Source organism: Lemur catta, chromosome 4 (genome assembly GCF_020740605.2).
Source record: "Lemur catta isolate mLemCat1 chromosome 4, mLemCat1.pri, whole genome shotgun sequence".
NCBI classification, from domain to species: domain Eukaryota; kingdom Metazoa; phylum Chordata; class Mammalia; order Primates; family Lemuridae; genus Lemur; species Lemur catta.
The window spans coordinates 106,419,442-106,438,640 of record NC_059131.1 but is presented as its reverse complement, the minus strand read 5'-3'; the positions used below and the strand labels follow the sequence as shown (position 1 = coordinate 106,438,640).

General features: G+C 38.1%; 1 protein-coding gene across 2 annotated transcripts in view; it reads left to right on the top strand.

The window, feature by feature from the left end:
* Positions 1-19,199, top strand: part of TMEM156 (transmembrane protein 156) — a 47,099-nt gene that overhangs the window by 9,984 nt on the left and 17,916 nt on the right. For both annotated transcript variants that reach the window (XM_045550530.1, XM_045550529.1), the window contains 4 exons: positions 8,030-8,299; positions 11,822-12,082; positions 15,361-15,480; positions 17,386-17,469. In XM_045550530.1, the coding sequence (XP_045406486.1) occupies positions 8,030-8,299; positions 11,822-12,082; positions 15,361-15,480; positions 17,386-17,469 (735 nt within the window). The remainder of the gene's footprint in view (positions 1-8,029; positions 8,300-11,821; positions 12,083-15,360; positions 15,481-17,385; positions 17,470-19,199) is intronic.

The window sequence follows — 19,199 nt, the reverse complement described above, 5'->3', positions numbered from 1 at the left end:
TGATCATTTTTCATTAAGAATGTATCTGAGTCTCTGAATAATCCTTGGTAGGAATATTCAATTATCACAATTACACAGAGTAAGCTATTAATATTTAGTCTAACTTTACCAAAGAAGGGGAACTTCTTTAATGTTGTTTGAGAGTTTTAATGAGTTTGCATTAGGTATGCACTACTCACAAAATAACCTATTCTACAGCAGTGTTTTTAACCTTTCAGTGTATTTGAAAGGCAGATACAGTAGTGACTATGGTGGTTCAGTACACTTATGTTGCATGTAGATAATGGAAATACAAAAGGAACGGTGGATTTATTTTGACTCACAGCTTCTTGCAATTACGGGAGCTAGGTTGCTCCAAAGTAAGAGATTTTACCAACCTGCTTTTGTTGGACTTACAGTTTGAGAGAGACTTGGTTAACCCTCATGTAAATCCCAGTGATCTTTTACTTATTAATTCTTTCACTTATCAATAATGTCTATCTGTACTGGGAATCCGAGGCCACAAAAATGAAAGGCAAGTCTTCCTTCAAAGAGTTTTCAGTCAGCGGGAGGACTGACTGGCAAATAATTAAATACAAGACCTGATCACTAAAATAGGGATGTAAACAAGGTGCAGTGGGAACATAAATGTTGCTCCCAGGTGTGTGTTGGGAAGAATGTTCCTTCTATTTTCATTTGCAAAGAGAAATAATAACTGTCAGAGTTTAGATGTTCACCTAATACTCCTCCTTACCTACTTGCAGAAGCACTTTCCAAGAGAAGAAATAATTATTATTATTGATTTTAAAATAAAATGTTCTCATATCAGTATCTCAAAAGTTCCAGAAGCTAGAAATTATAGTGAGTTATACAAGTGTACTCCCAGGGATTTGCGGTGATGCAGGACAGGAATAGCACAAATGAGAACACCTCAAACCTAATGTTATCTAGCTGTTTTGACTCCCTCACTTTCTTTTAAGAGACAAACTGTCATAAACTATGTTTACCTGCTTTCATTTCCCCTTCTATTTCACTTTCTGATGGAAATGGTAGTATAATGAACAGGGAAATTAAAGGAAACAAAGGGTAAAGGAACTTTAAACACTTTGCAACTATAGGATAAACCCTGATTGGCATGAGCAAGAGTTCACATTATTTAGGTCTATATAAAGACCAGCATATCAAGGGGAACTGCAATTCATTTCCTGGAAGTGTTATGTTATTCCAGCTCTCAAAAAGGAGTACTTTATTTTTTTCTTACTGACTGGTTCATAAAAATTTAATCAGTAATCCCCAGTAATATTTGGGATGTAGCATTATGACTATTTAAACAATTTTTAAAAATTTTTACAAATATTCATATTTACATGTACCAGGTACCATGTATTATGCCAAGTATTTTTACATATCATAACTCATTTTAATTCATTAAATATTTCAACTTATGGTGAATTCTCAAGAATGTTCTAAAAACCTTCAGAAAGAAGGAATAAAACTAGATGGATAAATTTATTTTGTTATAAGACTTCACTTCTTACTGAATTTTCTGAATCATTATAGTGTTAAAATGGCTACTAATGGAGATGATACTGTTATGTATATATTTTAGACAGTATGTGCTGGGGAAAAAAAAAGAAAGAAAGAAATGTGCCGAATGTAATGCTTTTCATTGCTTTGGGAGCCTGGCCTTCCTCTTTCATCTGTCAGGTTGCAGCAGCAACAGCCCTTGCTTGGGCTACTTACCAACTGCTTGTCTCATTGTTTTGGTGGCTAAATGCTCTCTCAGGATATCTTTTTTGCCATTTTTTTTTTTTAAGAGAGAGAGATGGGATCTCCCTTTATTACCCAGGCTGGATTTTAACTCCTGGGCTCAAGTGATCCTCCCACCTCAGCCTCCCATAAAGCATCCTTTTTGCTTTTATAGAAAAAAAATCATTTTCTCTAAGACATTCATATGGTGATCTATGTTCCCCTTACACTGTTCTCTTTTCTCTTATCACCTATATAATTTACTTATTTATTATGCCATTTTTGGTCTGACTTGTCCAAATGTAAGATAAGCTCCACGAAACTGAGGCTTTTGTCTGTTTACTGATGTATTTCAAGTGGTGAGGACAGTACCTGTCCTATTACAGGCTACTCAGTGAGCATTGATTGAGCAAGTTTTCTGAGTCATGGTGTTAAGGAAGTAAAAACAAAACCTTTCAAAGGAAGCACTCCTTATCTGATCTTCACAACTGTCTTGTGATTTAGGCAGGCCAAGTGTTAGCCTCATCTTTTTTTTCTTATAAAGGTAAAAGTTCATCACAAACCTAGAATTTTTAGGTTGTGCAGCCTGTGCAATTTATTTTATAGAATATTTTACTTAAAAGATACGTGTCTCTTTACCCTGAGTCATTTCCTGCAATTTTCTTTATCTGTGGGGAATTTTGTAATGTGCTTTTACTTCCCTTATTTTGACAAGTAAAATGAGCAGTCTTTTTCTCATGTTTCAAACCTGCCTTTCAAATACTGCTACGATAAGTTAAAAGTTACCCACAACTTTGCTCCCTGCCGCCAGCAAACATTTTAAATGGTCTTCCCCAAATGTCCTGTGAATAAATCCATGCCCTCCCTAGACTCCCTTGCTCCTGATCTGGGTAACACCACAGATACATCACCCATACACAACGTGGTGTGCTTTTCCCCCTTTTCCCACTCAGCGTTACCAGAGAGGGTTCAACTGTTCCCCCCAAATTGAGGTATAATTCTGTTTTTGCTATTTAAGTTGATACTCTTTTTGACTTTATGCCAGTTGTTAAAGAGGCAGACCTGTGAGCAAAGGAAAACAACGAATGTTAATGAACGTCTCTATAAATTAGGCCGCTAACCCATAAGGTCTGTCCTATTCAGGCAGCTAATATTTTTAAATTGCTGAAATATGCTATAGAATATCCAATAATGATGAAAGATCTTTAGAAACAATTGTCTATGTTTTTAAAAGGCATAATTTACATATAATAGAATGGAAAGATCTTAAGATTCAGTTTCATGAATCTGACATCTGTGTGCATCTGTGTAACTGCTGCCACGTACAAGGTACAGATTTATACACCCCCAGACAGATTCCTCCCACCCTCTCCTGTCAACTCTTTTCCCATAACTGCAAGACAACATTCTGACCTGCGTCACCATAGATTAATTTTGTCCCTTCTTATATTTAGTATAAATGGACTCATCACACAATATCTATTTTTGGTCTGGGGCAAGAATCACCACCACACTCATGAAAAAAAGAACAAGGTGAGAGGATTTTTCCTATCAGATATAAAAATATTTATAAAGCAAAACTAGTTCAATCAGTATAGTATCTTTGCAAAGACAGAAAAATGGACTGATGGAACAAAATCTAGAACCCAGAAACACACTCATATATACATGGAAACTTTACATTTGATAGAGGTGTCTTTACAGATAAGTGAGGAAAAAACATACTATTCAATAAGTGCTAGTATCATTGATTATCAGTAAGGAAAAAATAATTTGGTTCCCTACCTCACACTGTATACAATTACAGGTAAATCAAAAGCTTAAATGTGAAAGGCAAAATTCTAAAATTTCTGGAATATAGGTGAAGATCTTTTTAACCTTAGGGGAGAATGATCTCTTAAACAAGACACAAAGCTCAAATTATAAAGAAAAGGACTGATACATTGACTACATTAAAATCAAAAGCTTCCTTTAACTAAAAGATCACAAAGAAAATGAATAGACAAGGTACAAACTCTGAGAAGATATCCAAAATGTAATGAACTCCTTCAAATTTTAAACTGAAAATTTAAATAACTTCTGGACATTAATAAGAAAAAGACAACCTAACAAAAAATGGAGAAACAGAAAAAAAAAAAGAAAATTAGGAAAATGTACACTTAAACCATGATGAGATTCTATGTAAAACTCACCAGCTTGACAACACTTGAAAACCATTGTCCAGAATGTGCGTCAAAGAGAACCTTTGTACATTGCAGGTGCTAGTATAACTTGAGACAACCATTTTGTATAATGATTTGGTATTTTCTAGTAAAATTGAAGATGCACTTACTAAATAGCCAGCATTTTCACTATGTTAGCAACATGTTCATGCATATTCATAGTAGCATTATTTTAAAATAAACTTCATTGAGATATAATTTACATATAATAAAATGCACCCACTTTAGGTGCATTTAGTTTGATGGATTTTGACAAATGTATACACCAATGTAATTACCAGCACGATTAAGATATAAGTTCCCTCTTGCTCCATTACATAAGAGCCCTTCTCATATTGTCAATGCAGTTTTCTATTTTCTTGAATTTCACATAAATGGAATCATACAATATGTAGTTACTGGTGTCTGGCTTCTTTCCCTTGGCATAATGCCGTCGTGATTCGTCCATGTGGTTGCTTGTTGTTTCTCCCCTTTTTTTATTGCTGAGTGATATCCTATTATATGGAGACGTCAGAAGTTGTTTATACATTTTCTAGTTGTCGGGCATTTGAATTGTTTCCAGTTCTTGGCTATTATAAATTAAAAAGCTGCCATAAAAATTCATGTAAAGGTCTTTGCATGGACATATGTTCTTATTTCTCTTGTGTAAATTTCTCGGAGTGGAATTTTTGGGTCATATGGTAAGTATATGTTTAACTTGTAAGAAAATCTGTTTTCCAAAGTGGTTGCACTATTTTATATCCATACCAGCAATGTATGTGAGTTACAGTTCATAGCAACGTTATTCATAATAGCAAAAATGGAAACAACACAAATGTTCACTGTTAGAAAGATGAATAAACAAATAGTGGTATATTCATTCATAAGAATACCACAAATAATTAACAACTACAGATCTATGCATCAACATGACTACAACATACTAAGCAAAAAAGAAAAAAGAAAAAGGCAAATCATAGAAGAATACATACAGTATATTCCGTATGCATGTATATATTTCTAAAATATGCTATGGTGTAGGGGTGGGAAGGGATGAGATGCATCAAAGATATTGCTAATATCCTGTTTTTAAATCTTGGTATATAGGTACATGGGTGTTTGTTATTTTTATCATTCTTTAACTGGCACAGTACATTTTATATAGGATATGTATGATATATTTTTATAATGTAAATTAAAAAATATAGTTAATATTTCTCTAATTTTACTATTTGCTTTTCTTTAAAAAGAGAAAATAATTGACTTTGGCATTTATCCTATATTGTCATGTATTTTCCTAATTTTATTTAGCATTCTATATACTTCCCCCAAAAGGCAGCAGTCTTAGTACTGGAGTAATTCTGGAATGCATTTCCATCTCTGAGAGTGAGAATTTAGATGTCAGACTTCCAGCAATATTAATGACAGTAGTTAAATTCATAAATCCGTATTTATGGAGATGAGAATATAGCTCACCTGATAGCAAAAATGATTGAGTAGAATTTATTTATTTCTTAAAATTATACCAAGTATCCTCTATTTATTTCTTTTCCAATTGAATTATTTAAAACTGAGGTTTAAAAACCATCATAAAATGACCTCATAGCCAAATATAAAGGATGTATCATCAATTCTAGAAAGCCCTGTTGGTCACTTATTAGATAAGAAGACTGCAATATTGACAGTAAAAATTTTCTATTTCCCTTCTAGGTCATATCATAGCAATATAAATTCAAGAAGTTGAAGATTTCATAAGATAAAAAATGCCAGTAAGGAAAATGGAATGATGGCAAGAAATAAGTTTTCCATGTATTTTAGTGATATTAAAAAAGCAATAGATTACAGAGTTCCAACAGATGGTGCATTTTCATATCCTTCTGGGACATTACTACTGAATATAATTATTTTTTATTATATTTACAATTTGATTACAACTTTGATTATAAATATATTAAGACAATAATATTGTATATTCAAGTAAATTTTTTATAGCTGGAAATTAAATGTGATTATTACAGAAGGAATTTCCAATATAAAGGGATAGTAAATGAGCCTTTGATTACATAGTAAAAAAATCACCATTAATGAAACACTTAAGAGTTACTATTAAAATACAAATTCTGAAAATTAAAAATATGCTTTAATACCAATCACTAGCTTGATTTTCTTTTTTCTTTTCTTTTTTTTTTTTTTTTGAGACAGAGTGTCACTTTGTTGCCCTGGCTAGAGTGAGTGCCGTGGCGTCAGCCTAGCTCACAGCAACCTCAAACTCCTGGGCTTAAGCCATCCTCCTGCCTCAGCCTCTCGAGTAGCTGGGACTACAGGCATGCGCCACCATGCCCGGCTAATTTTTTCTATATATATTTTAGTTGGCCAGCTAATTTCTTTCTATTTTTAGTAGAGACGGGGGTCTGGCTCTTGCTCAGCCTGGTCTCGAACTCCTGACCTTGAGCGATCCACCCGCCTCGGCCTCCCAGAGTGCTAGGATTACAGGCGTGAGCCACCACGCCGGCCTCTTTTCTTTCAAATTTGAACCAAAATGTGTGACTAGGAGTAATCATTCTAAAAAATGAAGTCATTCTTTCATTGTGCTCCACATTGTTTAGAAATCTTAAACATATGTTTTGCCCTATATGGTTATATGAGAGATAGTAAAGAAGCCACATAAAGGTGGAATTGACCACGTGGGTTATTTTCTCACACTAACAAATAACTGTCAGACTGTGATCTTCTGAAAGAGAGGTTACCTATTCCTTAGTTGATCATTATTGCTAAATAGGAATTCTCAATTTTTACATCGTGAGGTTTGATTATTTGTGTCAATTAAATCATAGCTAATCCTATCCTAAATGAAGGATGCATTTTTAATTTTTACTTTGAAATGTGAGTTAGCTTTTTAAATGATACACATTTTGTACAAATTTCTAAAGTGTTTTCATAGTGACTATACCACTCAGTGCTACTATAACCCCTTGAGGTTAGCAAGATCCAGAGTTATTGTCTTTATTTTGCTGGTGGGAAAACTAGACTCATGGAGATTAAGTAAGTTGTTTAAACATCTTGGCTAATGACAGATATTAGAGTCTTCGTGTTTTGTTTCTGAACTCAGTAGTCTTCTTTTATACCATCATTTCCATAGCTGATCTCTGCCTTCAGACAAAGGTAAAACTTATGATGTCACCTTGTAACATTTCATCTTTGGAGGTTCTGGTAGGCTGAGTAATGGCCGCCCAAAGATAACATGTGCTAATCCTTGGAACCTGGAAATGTTACCCTATGAGGAAAAAAGGGTCTTTATTGATGTGATTAAATTAAGGGTCCTGCGATGGGAAGATTATCCTGGTTATGAAGAGGGGATTATCCTGGTGGGCCCTGAATCCAGTCATAAATGTCCTTTATGAGAAAGAGGTGGAGGGAGATTTGGCACAGACAGGAGAGGAGAGAGCAGAGGAGAAGGCAGTGTGACCACGAGACAGAGAGATTAGGGCGATAAGGCCACAAACCACGGAACACCAGTAGCCACCAAAAGCTGGAAGAGGGGTGAGGAACAGATTGCTCCGTAGCGCTTTCAGAGGGAACACAATCTTGTGGACACCTTGATTTCTGACTGTTGAAACTGATGTTGAACTTCTGGCCTCCAGAACTGTGAGAGAGTGAATTTCTCTTGTTTTTAACTAGCAAGGTTGTGGTGATTGGTGACAGCAGTGCTAGGAAACTAACACGGAGACACTGTCTGAGGTTGTCATTCCCTGTTCAGCTCCATGCAATTGACTTGAGTCTCTATTTTGGAACAGATGGATTCAGAAGAGCCTAAGGTTTATCCATTAAAAACTCCCCAAATAGAGAATGGTTAAAATACTAGGGTTTCCAAGCACTTCTCTACAAGGAAATCTGTTCTCTGAAAATTATTAGGGAATGTTGACAAGTTTAAAAAAGAAATACTTACATGTAATATGGTTAATTCATGTTAAAGAAAAGTCTTGACGCTGGTAAGCTGAAATATACTGAATCCTAAGAAAAACTGGGAGTGTATCATGTATTTATTTGAATGCCTAAAACTCAAAATTTTACAGTAAAAAAAGTTTTTTTTTTCTTTACAGAAAGAATGTTGGAGCTATCATGTCTGGAAGTGTGTTTACCACCTAATTTCAACTATTCTGTCTCCTACCTAAATTTTTCCTTTGTAACTTTTCTGCAACCAGTAAGGGAAACTCAGATTATCATGGGAATCTTTCTAAATCACTCCAATTGTCAGAACTTCACAAGGATTTGCCAAGACATCACAAGTGAATTTAAAATGTGCTCCTCGTGTTTGGTTTGTGAATCCAAAGGAAACATGGATTTTATTTCTCAGGAACAAACATCAAAAGGTAAGCACAAAATGAAAGTGAGAATAAAACGTATCAAGTATAAATTAACTTATTCTGTTACAAACATATTAATAATATATTCCATTTTTAAATTCATGGCGTTGGAATACTTGGTGATGTGGCTGTTGATAAGTGACTTGCTGGGCTTTGGGGTAATACTCGTTTTTGGTTTACTTTGATTTATTGAAAACAAAATATCTATTCTTAAAATATGTGAAAATGTCACTATAATTCACATATGTTTGATGGTTGAAGGATTATTTAGCATGCTCTCTTTAAAGGTAGTAAATTTAAAAAAGCAAATTCTAAGTAAACCTGTAGTTTCTCATAGTAAAATCAAACTTTGATTCTTCAAAGAATCATTAAACCCTTGATGCATTTGTACTTACTCCTGCCTAACATTTATCCACTGTATATGATTTGGTGTTTTTACTTGCTTGACTCTCCCATGAGCCTCTTGAGGGCAGGGGCTTTGTCTTTGTTCACTACTATATCACTAGCTTTTAGCATAATGCCTGATGCAATACATAGTAGACACTCAATAAATTTTTATTGAATGAATGAATGAACAAAAAAAGAATACATATTAGCTACCGTGCCTAACTGAACTTTGTATTTATTATGAAATCAATATATATTATTTAAATTGAATCAAATTGGATCATTAAGAAATTAAATAATTTATTTACAGCCATAAAATATGCTGGTGGTCCCAAGTCCAAGCATCAAATGTATTGCTTTTACCTATTCAGTGAGATTGTCTCTTGTATCACTAGATATTGGCACTTTTTTCCCATTATGTGAGAGTAGGAACAAGATTTCTTGGCACTGGCTTTGGATGAGGTTCTTACTCAAGTAGTGCTGTGACTATTCCAGGATTCTGGGTTGAATTCACCAGAAAGCAAATTGTGGAAATGCCTCTATGACGAGAGAGAAGTAGGAAGTGTTTTAAGGGTTGCTAGCTCACAGATGTTACGTCTCTGCCTCCTTGAAAAATGACAACATTGCATTAACAGGTTGTCCTAGTTGCAATGGCTGTCCAAAACTCAATGACTTAAAACAACAGCAATCATTTCATTATTTACTTTCTTTTTTTGTGGGTCAGGAATTCAGAATAAGCATAGCTGGGCATTTATGGCTTAGGGTGTTTCATACTGTTGGAGTTAGTGACTGGAGCTAAAACAGAGGGAAGCTGGAACAGCTAGAGACAAGTGGGCATCTCTCTCTTCATGTGGTCTCAGCTTTTCCATGTGCTCTTCTATTATTACTCTTTATTATTGTATTTTTTTAGAGATGGAGGTCTCATGCTGGCTGGAGTGCAGTGGCACAATCATAGCTCACTTCAACCTCCAATGTCTGGGCTCAAGTAATTCTCCTGCCTCAACCTACCGAGTAGCTGGGACTACAGGTGCATGCCACCATGCCTGGCTAATTTTAAAAAGTTTTTTGTAGAGACGGGGTCTTGCGATGTTGCCCAGGCTGGTCTCAAACTCCTGGCCTGAAGCGATCCTTCTGCCTTGGCCTCCCAGAGTGCTGGTATTACAAGCATGAGCCACTGCACCTGGCCTTGTTATTCTTATTATTGTGGTAAGAACACTTAGCATGAGATATACCCTCTTAACATATTTTTAAGTCCAGTATTGTTAACTACAGGCACAGTGTTGTATGGCAGATCCGTAGAACTTACTCTTTTTGCATAACTAAAATTTTATACTCATTCAATAGCAACTCCCCATTTCACCCTCCTCCCAGCCCCTGGCAACCATCGTTCCACTCTCTGTTTCTAATAATCTGACTACTTTACATACCTCAGATATGTGGAATTATGAAGTATTTGTCCTTCTGTAACTGGTTCATTTTACTTAGCAAAATGTCCTCCAGTTTCATTCGTGTTGTTGTATATGGCAAGATTTCTTTCTTTTTAATGGCTGAATAATATTCCAGTGTGTGTGTGATCACATTTGCTTCATCCATCCGTCAGTGGACGTTTGGGCTTTGTCTGTCTCGTGGCTGTTCTGATAATGCTGCAGTGGGCCTGGGAGTGCAGATGTCTCTTCGAGGCACTGATTTCAAGTCTTTTGATACCAAGAAGTGGGATTGCTGGATTACAGGGTAGTTCTGTTTTAAAATTTTTGAGGAACTTCCATACTGTTTTCCATGGGGATTGGACCATTTTACATTCCCACCAACAGTGTGCAACAGCATCGGTTTCTCCACATCCTCACCAACACTGACCTTTTTTTAAATCATGGCCACCCTGGCAGGTGTGAGGTGTATCTGACCGTGGTTTTGATGTTCATTTCCTTGATGATTAGTAATGCCGAGCACCTCTTCACATACCCTTTGGCAATTTGTATGTCTTCGTTGGAAAAATGTCTATTCAAGTCCTTTGCCCATTTGTTAATCAAGTTATTTGGTTTTTTTTTTTCTGTTGAACTGTAGGAATTCCTTATATATTCTGGATATTAACCTTTATCAGACATATAGTTGGTCTTTTCACTCAGTTGATTGTTTCCTTCATGGCAGCTTTCTACTTGGGCTACTGCACAGCATGGTGGCCTTAAGCTGTTGGACTTCTCCACAGTGGTTAAGGCTCCAATATTAGTGTTTGAAGAACAAGGTGAAGATTGCTTCTCCTTTTCAGCTTAGTCATGCAGCGTCACTTTCTCTGCATTTGATTGGTTATAAGTGAGTCACAAACCCTCCCAGATTCAAGAGCAGAGGAAAGGAATTAGACTCCACCTATTAATGAGAGGATGGAAAAGTTTAGAATAATGTGTGTGTTATGGATTGAATTGTGTTCCTCCAAGATCCATATGTTGAAGCCCTAACCCCCAATACCTCAGAATGTGACATTATTTGGAAATAGGGTCATTGTAGACGTAATGAGTTAAGATGAGGTCGAGTGGGCCCAAATCCAGTATGACCGTTGTCCTTATAAAAAAGGGGAAATTTGGATGCAGATACGCACACAGGGAAAATGCCACGTGAAGGTGAAGGCAGAGGTCAAGGTGATGCTTCTCTATGCCAATGAATGCCAGAGATTGCCAGCAAACCGCCATCATCTAGGAGAGAGGCGTGGAGTGGATTCCCCCCGCCAGGCCTCAGAACGAATTGGCCGGGCTGACGCCTTGGTCTCACCCTTCTCGCCTCTCGAACTGTGAGGCAAACTTCTGTTCATTAAACCACCCAGTTCATGGTGCCTTGTCACAGCAGCCGTGGAAAACTAGCACAACGTGTGACGGGAAATGTTGTGACCACTTTGGAAACATGCAGTCTGCCCCGCCAGTCGCCAGGGAAACACCTGCGTTTTCTTTGAGATGCTCCAATACTATTTTGGCCCTGCTGCCACCTGGTTTGCATGATCTTAAAAAACGTAATCACTTTAATAATTATTTTTAGTGCAGTAACTTCTTGTTTCCATTTTCTTGTATAGAAAGGAGGAGATTTAGTTTTAAGTTGTGTATGTTTTCTTATTATGTATTAATATTGTGCAAATAACATTTTCTTATTTCTTTCTAGTTCTTATCATGAGAAGATCAACAGAAGTGAAAGCAAATGATTTTCATTCTCCGTGTCAACATTTTAACTTCACTGTAGCTCCTCTAGTTGACCGATTGGAGGAATATGACTCTGTCTGTGATCTAAACTCCCACACTAGAAAGTCAGCGATCATGGATGAAGAGCCAACCAAGGAAAAACCTACAAACGATACTTGCAGAATTACAGAATACCTGAATAACTGTGTACATGTTTCTTTGCACCTAGAAATGGATGTAAAAAGTAAGTTTTTACGGAAATTAGAGGGAAAAGGAATAATCAGATATAGACATAAAATTAAGTCGGCATTTTCTGAAACTCAAATAGCAGATGAATTTTATTGTTGAAATAATATGACTTGAAAGAATGTTAGTCTTTTTATCTGTTTATTTTTCTTTCAAAATGTGACTTTTATCGGGCCCAGCTGTAACCTGAGGCAGAGGAGGCCTTTATGGGTCAGGTGTGGGGGCACTGGAAAGTCGCCCCGCCCGGCATTAACTTCGGGACACGCCTATTAGCCGCGCGTGAAGTAATAATATCACCACACGTGGCACTAATGGATGAGATTTCTTTTGAAATGTAAATATCCATGTACATAGTAATGCACTATTACATTTTTGTTTTGGGTTGATTTAACATGTCCTCTATTAATAGAGCTCAGAACCAGGTCTAGATGAAATGGGATTATTGATGTAATGCTGGGAAGATTGTGTGAGGTACGGATTAGGCACCTGGAGTCACTAGATGACTCTGCAGGAAAAGTAGGAGGCTGAAAGGGAAATCTTACATGTGTCTTGATTCTGTTGAAGGCTGGTTAACTTCCTAGTTTACCCTGTTTTGAATTATCACAATTTATCCTTTATACTAAGCAGTGTAACCCCACTTCACCCATAAAAATCTACTCTTGGAAAGCATCTTACGATATATTCATTTAATGAGTGCCTGCTGTACGCCAGGCAGCGTGCTAGTCATTGGAGACGCAGTTAGATGAACATCAAAGAATCTCGAAGAGGGAGACACCTCACACACACAAGCGGGGGCATCCCAGGGCCACCGTGCTACGGCGGAGTAATGCGCCAGCCTTCGGTCTTCCAGACATAGGGGAGTCTTTCAGATTGCTTTAGAATGCTTAATCTAAAACTTTAATTATTTTAAAGGTAATTCTTTTAAAAATACTACATTTATTTTAAAGGAAACAGAAATATGTAATGTATATGTACTTTTAAAGTAAACTATGACTTCAAAGACATTTCTCCTGTGAGTTAGTTTGCCCTAAGGTCCTATAGCCTCTGCAATTGAAGGTTATTTCAAGGTGCGTTTCTGTTGGGGGGAGGATATGGAAGAGGATCTAAGAAGACGTGAACCAAGAGGTCTGTTCTCTCTGGTTCAGAAGTGAGGCTGGAAGGTGGATTAGAGAAAGTAACTATAATGAAATCTGAAAGATAAAGAGGTTTGGATTATAGACATGAAAAACATTTTTTCAATGTTTTAACGTTTTCAATTAAATGGATTTATTTAATTGCTTTTTATATTTTTCTAAAACAAAGAGAAAATGAGCACTTCTGTACTTATGATTTTAAGAGTTTCCTTGTGTTAATGACAAAAATTCATAAATTCTAGATTCCGAATGAAATGACAGTTAACCGCTTTTGGGCATCGACAACTCAGAAAGATAGCAGTGACACACAAATACATACTCTTGTGTTCTGGAAAAAGCATATCCATTTTGCTATGTGTAGGCTAAAGATTTATTCATAGTTTACTCTGCAATCTAAAGACTAACTTGGTCTCCTTTAAAAAAGCCCTCTCCATTAGGAGGTGAAACTAAATTTAGTCCAGTCTGGTAAATTCACTCTGAAACAATAATTTGAACTACCCCTTTAGATTTTTTCCCAGAAGGCTGCAGAAGTGGGTGGGCAGCCTGTGACATGGGAGATGACGCTTCTGAGTTCCTGCGGGTGCGATGGTGGCTGCACTGGTCAGTCCTAATCATGCATGTTCTGCCACTGCAATATGAATTTGGTGACTGCGTGGTTCTTTTTTCATAGTTTTATCAGTGTTCAGTGACACCTTGGTCGTTGGGCCCACTTTGGCTCTTGTTAGCACTACCAATGGTCTCTGCCATTTAATTGCATGCTTTTTTTTTTTTTCGAGATAGGATGTTGCTCTGTTGCCCCGGCTGGAGTGCAGTGGCACAATCATAGCTCACTGCAGCTTTGAACTCTTGCGTTCAAGTGATCCTCCTGCTTCAGCTTCCTGAGCAGTTGGGACTACAGGCATGTACCACCATGCCCAGCTAATTTTTTAATTTTTATTTTTGTAGAGATGGGGTCTTGCTTATTCCTTCCAGGCTGGTCTTGAACTCCTGGCCTCAAAAGTCTCCCACCTGGGCTCCCAAAGTTCTGGGATTATAGGTGTGAGCCTCTGAGTCCAACTAGCTGCCTGCTTTTATATTGCTGAGTAAAGAATGTAAGCTTGGCAGCAGAATAGCATGGAATGATCTTAAGGAGACTGAGTGCTGCCATCCCAGTCAAGCTCTGCCCTTTCTCCATTCAGCCTCTTCTCTAAATCAATGTTGAATGCCTAGTTAGTGCACATCTGGGCTCCTGTGAAGGAAATACCCAGATCACCAGTGCCTCAGAGGCAGTCATCCAAGGGTATAAACCAGTTACATATTCCGCTACGTTGAATAAGTACTAGCCGTGTTCTGTATGCAGGGAAGAGGGTCCACAGGGTGGCTTAGGAAGTCAGTAGACAGTTGTGTGTTGGACATGATGAAGTCACCCTTGTTTAACTAACTGCTCACTGGGTTTGCTAGCCAGTGTGTTTTCACGGAACCGAGGGACACTGTGCTGAGCTACTGATGGATGGTGACCGTCCTTCCCATGTTGCCTCACTATCATCCGAATGAACAAGTTTATACCTGTATTCTTATTAAATTTAGGCCAGGGCAATTATGTTTAATTAATGCATGCACTATGTGATCATTGTCATGCAAGCCAGTGCACTGCCCATGACCCTGTGGAAAGGGGGTCTGGTTATTCCTCTGCCCTGGTCACTTGCATGTGTCAGTCCAGTCCTTTGTCTTTGCCTGCCCTCCTCTTTCCTCCCCATCCTCTTTGTACTCACTGCATCTTTTATGATTGGAGGACATATTTTTGGGCTGCTTGGTCTAGGGCCAAATTGTTAGTGACAAATGGCTCTGGTTCTGGGACTCTGTTGTGCTGTGGTCTTGCCTTAGTGACGGCAATGATAGTGAAACTAATATCAGTACAACCTGCAAGTGGAATTAATCCAATCATTTGGAACTAAACAGGTCCCTGGAAGCTACCTGGTCAAGTTTCCTCATTTAATACATCAAAAAAGAATTCGGGAGAGCAAGTGACCCTGTCATAGGGACGGTTACATAGTCGGCTTTCAGCTCAGGGCAGAATATATAGTAGAACTCAGCTACACCACCACTTTGCCTCTTACCGGTTACATAATTTTATTGTATTTTTATAGTATTTTTTTCTTTACAGATGTCATTTGTTCCATGAAGATCACTTGGTATGTTTTAGTTTTATTAGTTTTTATATTTTTGATCATCCTCATTTTCCACAAAATACTCGAAGGCCACAGGAGAGTGCAGAAGTGGCAGAGTAAGTATTGAGAAATAAATCCGTTGTTCAGGATAAACCATTTAGTGTTAAGGATCTCCTAATCTTCTCTATGGATTTAATTTCTTTTTTAGTTCAATTTAGCATTTATTGTGCACCTACTGTGTGTAAGTGGCGATCTAGGTAATTCAGGAATAAAAGTGTAAGCCACAGCTCTGGCATTCAAGGAGCTTCATGTGTCTGTCTTCTGCTCAGACAAGTGAGTAGGAGGGAGGAAAGCCGGGTGAGCAGGAAGAAGCTGCGGCTGCAGGGTGAGCAGGGGCTTAGCAGATGTGAGGGCAGAGAGAGGTGGAAGAACAGGAAGTGGTGAGAAAGAATTTCCAAGTTGGAGATCTTGAATGCCGTGGTTGTAGGTGAGGAGTATGAGCCAGAGTCAATCCTTAGCAAGGGTGAGGCTGTCAGTAGATTTGCAGCAGGGCAGAACTAAAAGGAATAATTGGAAATTGGGACAGTAGGAGTAACATCAAAAATATCTAACTAGTGTGACGCAGGTACCCACCTATCAGGATGGACCCTGATTGTAAACTACAGGCATGGCACTACTGTGTTGACCCCTGCACATAACGGCTCTGCTGGTGTGCCTGTGCATATACTGGCTGAACACCAGGCCCGATGGACAGTTCATAGTATGAACAGTTGATCTCTTACAGACAGTATAAAATGTATCACTATGAGAATAGGCTTTGAAGACTCATGGACTTACGTTAGAGTCCTGTTACTACCACTAACTAGCTATGTGATATGGAGCAAATTACCGTATCTGCCCATCCCTTTTCTCCTCTGTAAAACAAGGATAATCGCTACTACCACACAGGATTGAGGTAAGGATTGAAATAAAGAGATTACTCAAGAACGTGAACACAGTGTCTAGTGCATAATTAGTTTTCCATAAAGGACAGCAGTGTGGTGGCAGCTGTGTTGTCTCCCAAGTGTGCCCTGGGCTTTGCCGGCAGGGCTGGTGGCTGTTCCAGCAGGCGCGGCTCCAGGTCTGGGTAAAGCTGCCATTGATCCTTTCCACTACGTATTTGTTGCAGGTAATTGTGAAGGCAGTTTCATATTGTCTTGTCATTGATACTTTAGTAATAAAGCCCTTAATGCAGTGATTAATAACATCATCAATACTGTATATTTGTGTAACCATTTTCACTAATTATTAAAGTACATAGAGTATATGCTATTATTTTCATTTTATAGAGGAAAACCCCCATCCCTGAGACTCAGGTTAAGTGTTTTATCTAAAGTGATACAACTAGTAAAATGTCAGAACTAAGACCCAGAGTCTTTATAGTTCTGCAAATTAAATTATTTAAAATAAATGTGTGTTATTTGTAAATAGTGCATTGTTCTGAGTTTCTTGACCAATTTTCCCATGTGAATACATGTTAGGAAAGAGACGTGAGCTAGAAAAAATGTCTAGAAAGAGACCAGTAGTGGAGAGTCACGTTAAACTCTTATGAACATTTCCCCAAATAACAGACTTAACATCTTTTAAAAGCTTGCCTTGCAATCCAAGCACATAAAGTAATGAAAAATTTCACATCAGTTAGGACATTATATATTACTGAATATTAAATACACATTAAATATTCCGTACCTCGTATCTATGCATACAATAATGTAAATAATGTACTTCTCTGTACATAGAGCTAATGCTCTCCATTAGAGAAATGGCATAATGGCATTATGGTTGTGGAGAAGCCACTGGTGTTAGAAAGAAACTGACTTTGTTAATGGAAAATAATAAGGAAAAGCTCTTAGTGTCCATTACTCCACATCTTGTTGTAAATGGCCCATTCTTCTTGGTAATCCTTCGAACTAATGTGGGGAATATATATTAAAAATGTGCTTGTTTAGCATCTAAATATTTAATTTCTTTTCTGGGAATAGGTCATAAATACAAAGCTACGTCTGTTCTCCTGCGAGGAAGTGATTCTGAGGAGCTGAGGGTGCTGATGGTGCGGGTTATCTCAGGTGAGCTCCGTGGCTGCACAGGGAACAGCGCTCCGGAGGCCCCAGGGCGGCACCGCTTTGTTCCAGAGGCAGCTGAAGGTCTGAGATCTGAACTCATTTAGGTTAGCCTGGCATCTGAGCAAAGGAGCTGTGGGCACATGAAATCCAGTTTAATGTGTCTTGTCATCAGGGGACGGTCACGATCAACACGACCTCCTCCAATAACGGAAAGTTTGCTTACTTGGCAAGAAGAAATTCATGTGAGTAGGCAGAGGAGAGAAAGCAGTAAGGAATAAGCCTCAGATTTATTTTTAAATGAGACAGGTTACCATTATTCCTCGGAATTGCAAGAGGTAATTGCAGAGTCGATATGGCTTTCACTGAAGCCTTCACTTAGCAGAGGGTATCATTGTGTCAAGAGAACTTCTAATAGCCCCAATTAAAAAGCCCCCTGTCCTCTCCTGAGAAGGAGAAATGGAATAAGGGAATCCTAATTAGAGCAGCTAAGGGGGCTGTTGGCACAGATGCTGTGGTTCAATCTCTTTCTTCTAACTGTGAAGCCTCCTTTTGAATCCAAGCTGTCAAATCACATTTAAAAAAAAGAGAGGGAGAATGTGAAATGGACAAAGTCTGTTCTTCATCGAAGAGAAACAATATCCTGGACTCTGGAAACCACAGAGTTACGTGTGACATTACTACAGCTCCTGTGCCCGCCAGTGCCAAGGCCCCTTCGTACTCTGTGCGATGTCAGAAAAGAAAGGAGGCCTCAAGTCTAGTGTGTAAACAGCTTTCAGAAACGAAAGGACACGGGGCAAAGTCCCCGTGCCCCCACAGCCGCAGCGGCAGCCGCAGAGAGACTGCACAGACTCTCGCTGGGGACTTTGCACTTAGGCCCTCGCTAGCTACTTAAATTGCTGGTAATCAGACTCCTTGCTTGAGAAAAAATTAGATTGGGTGTACCTAGAGAGCTCAATTTTTAAAAATTTAGACCTTCTACTCAGTGTTATTAGTAAAATGGTTATGCTCCGGCTGATAACAAGCGTTGGTTAAATAATCATTTGACGCCAGTTAAATGGGGAGTAAGTAGCTGGAAATTTTGTGTGGTCGATGAAAATTTGTTTGATTAATAAAAGCTACGAAGTTGTTTTAAATGGAAAAATCAATTTTTAAAAGGAGAAAATAGGATTTTCTTCTTATTTAGTACAAATGCCCAAACTCCAGGAATATTTCAACACAGTTCTGTTGGGCTTTATGGTTGCCTTCGGAATCCTGGTCATTTCTGTTTTCAAGTCATAATTTTGAGCACTGCAGTCTTGTCTGAGAAAAAGTCAATAGCTCCCCTGTCAACCCATCTAATCGAGGGAATCACAAATTTTAGGCGCTGGTTAACCACAAGACTAACCTCACAGGTTGCCTTTATGAGCCTGTGATTTTCATTCACGGAAGAAACCTGTCTCAGCCACCCTTTCCCTTTGACAGCCCTCACTAAGAATCCTCGGGCTTTATCACCAGCTATATCATATCAGTGTTTAGTGCCAGCCGAGGGGTGAAGGCCTTTTTTTAAAACCAAGAATGCTTTGAGGCTTAGCATGGTAAAGGGGGGAAGAGGCAGATTGCAGATTCTTTCTTATTTATTTTCCTTTAACCTAAATGCAATCTTTCCCCTCCCTATCATAAGTTGCTCTTTCTGAGAGAGCAATGGAAGGAAACCACGTCTCCCTCGGGTGCCGGTTTTCAGGCCTCTCTTTGCA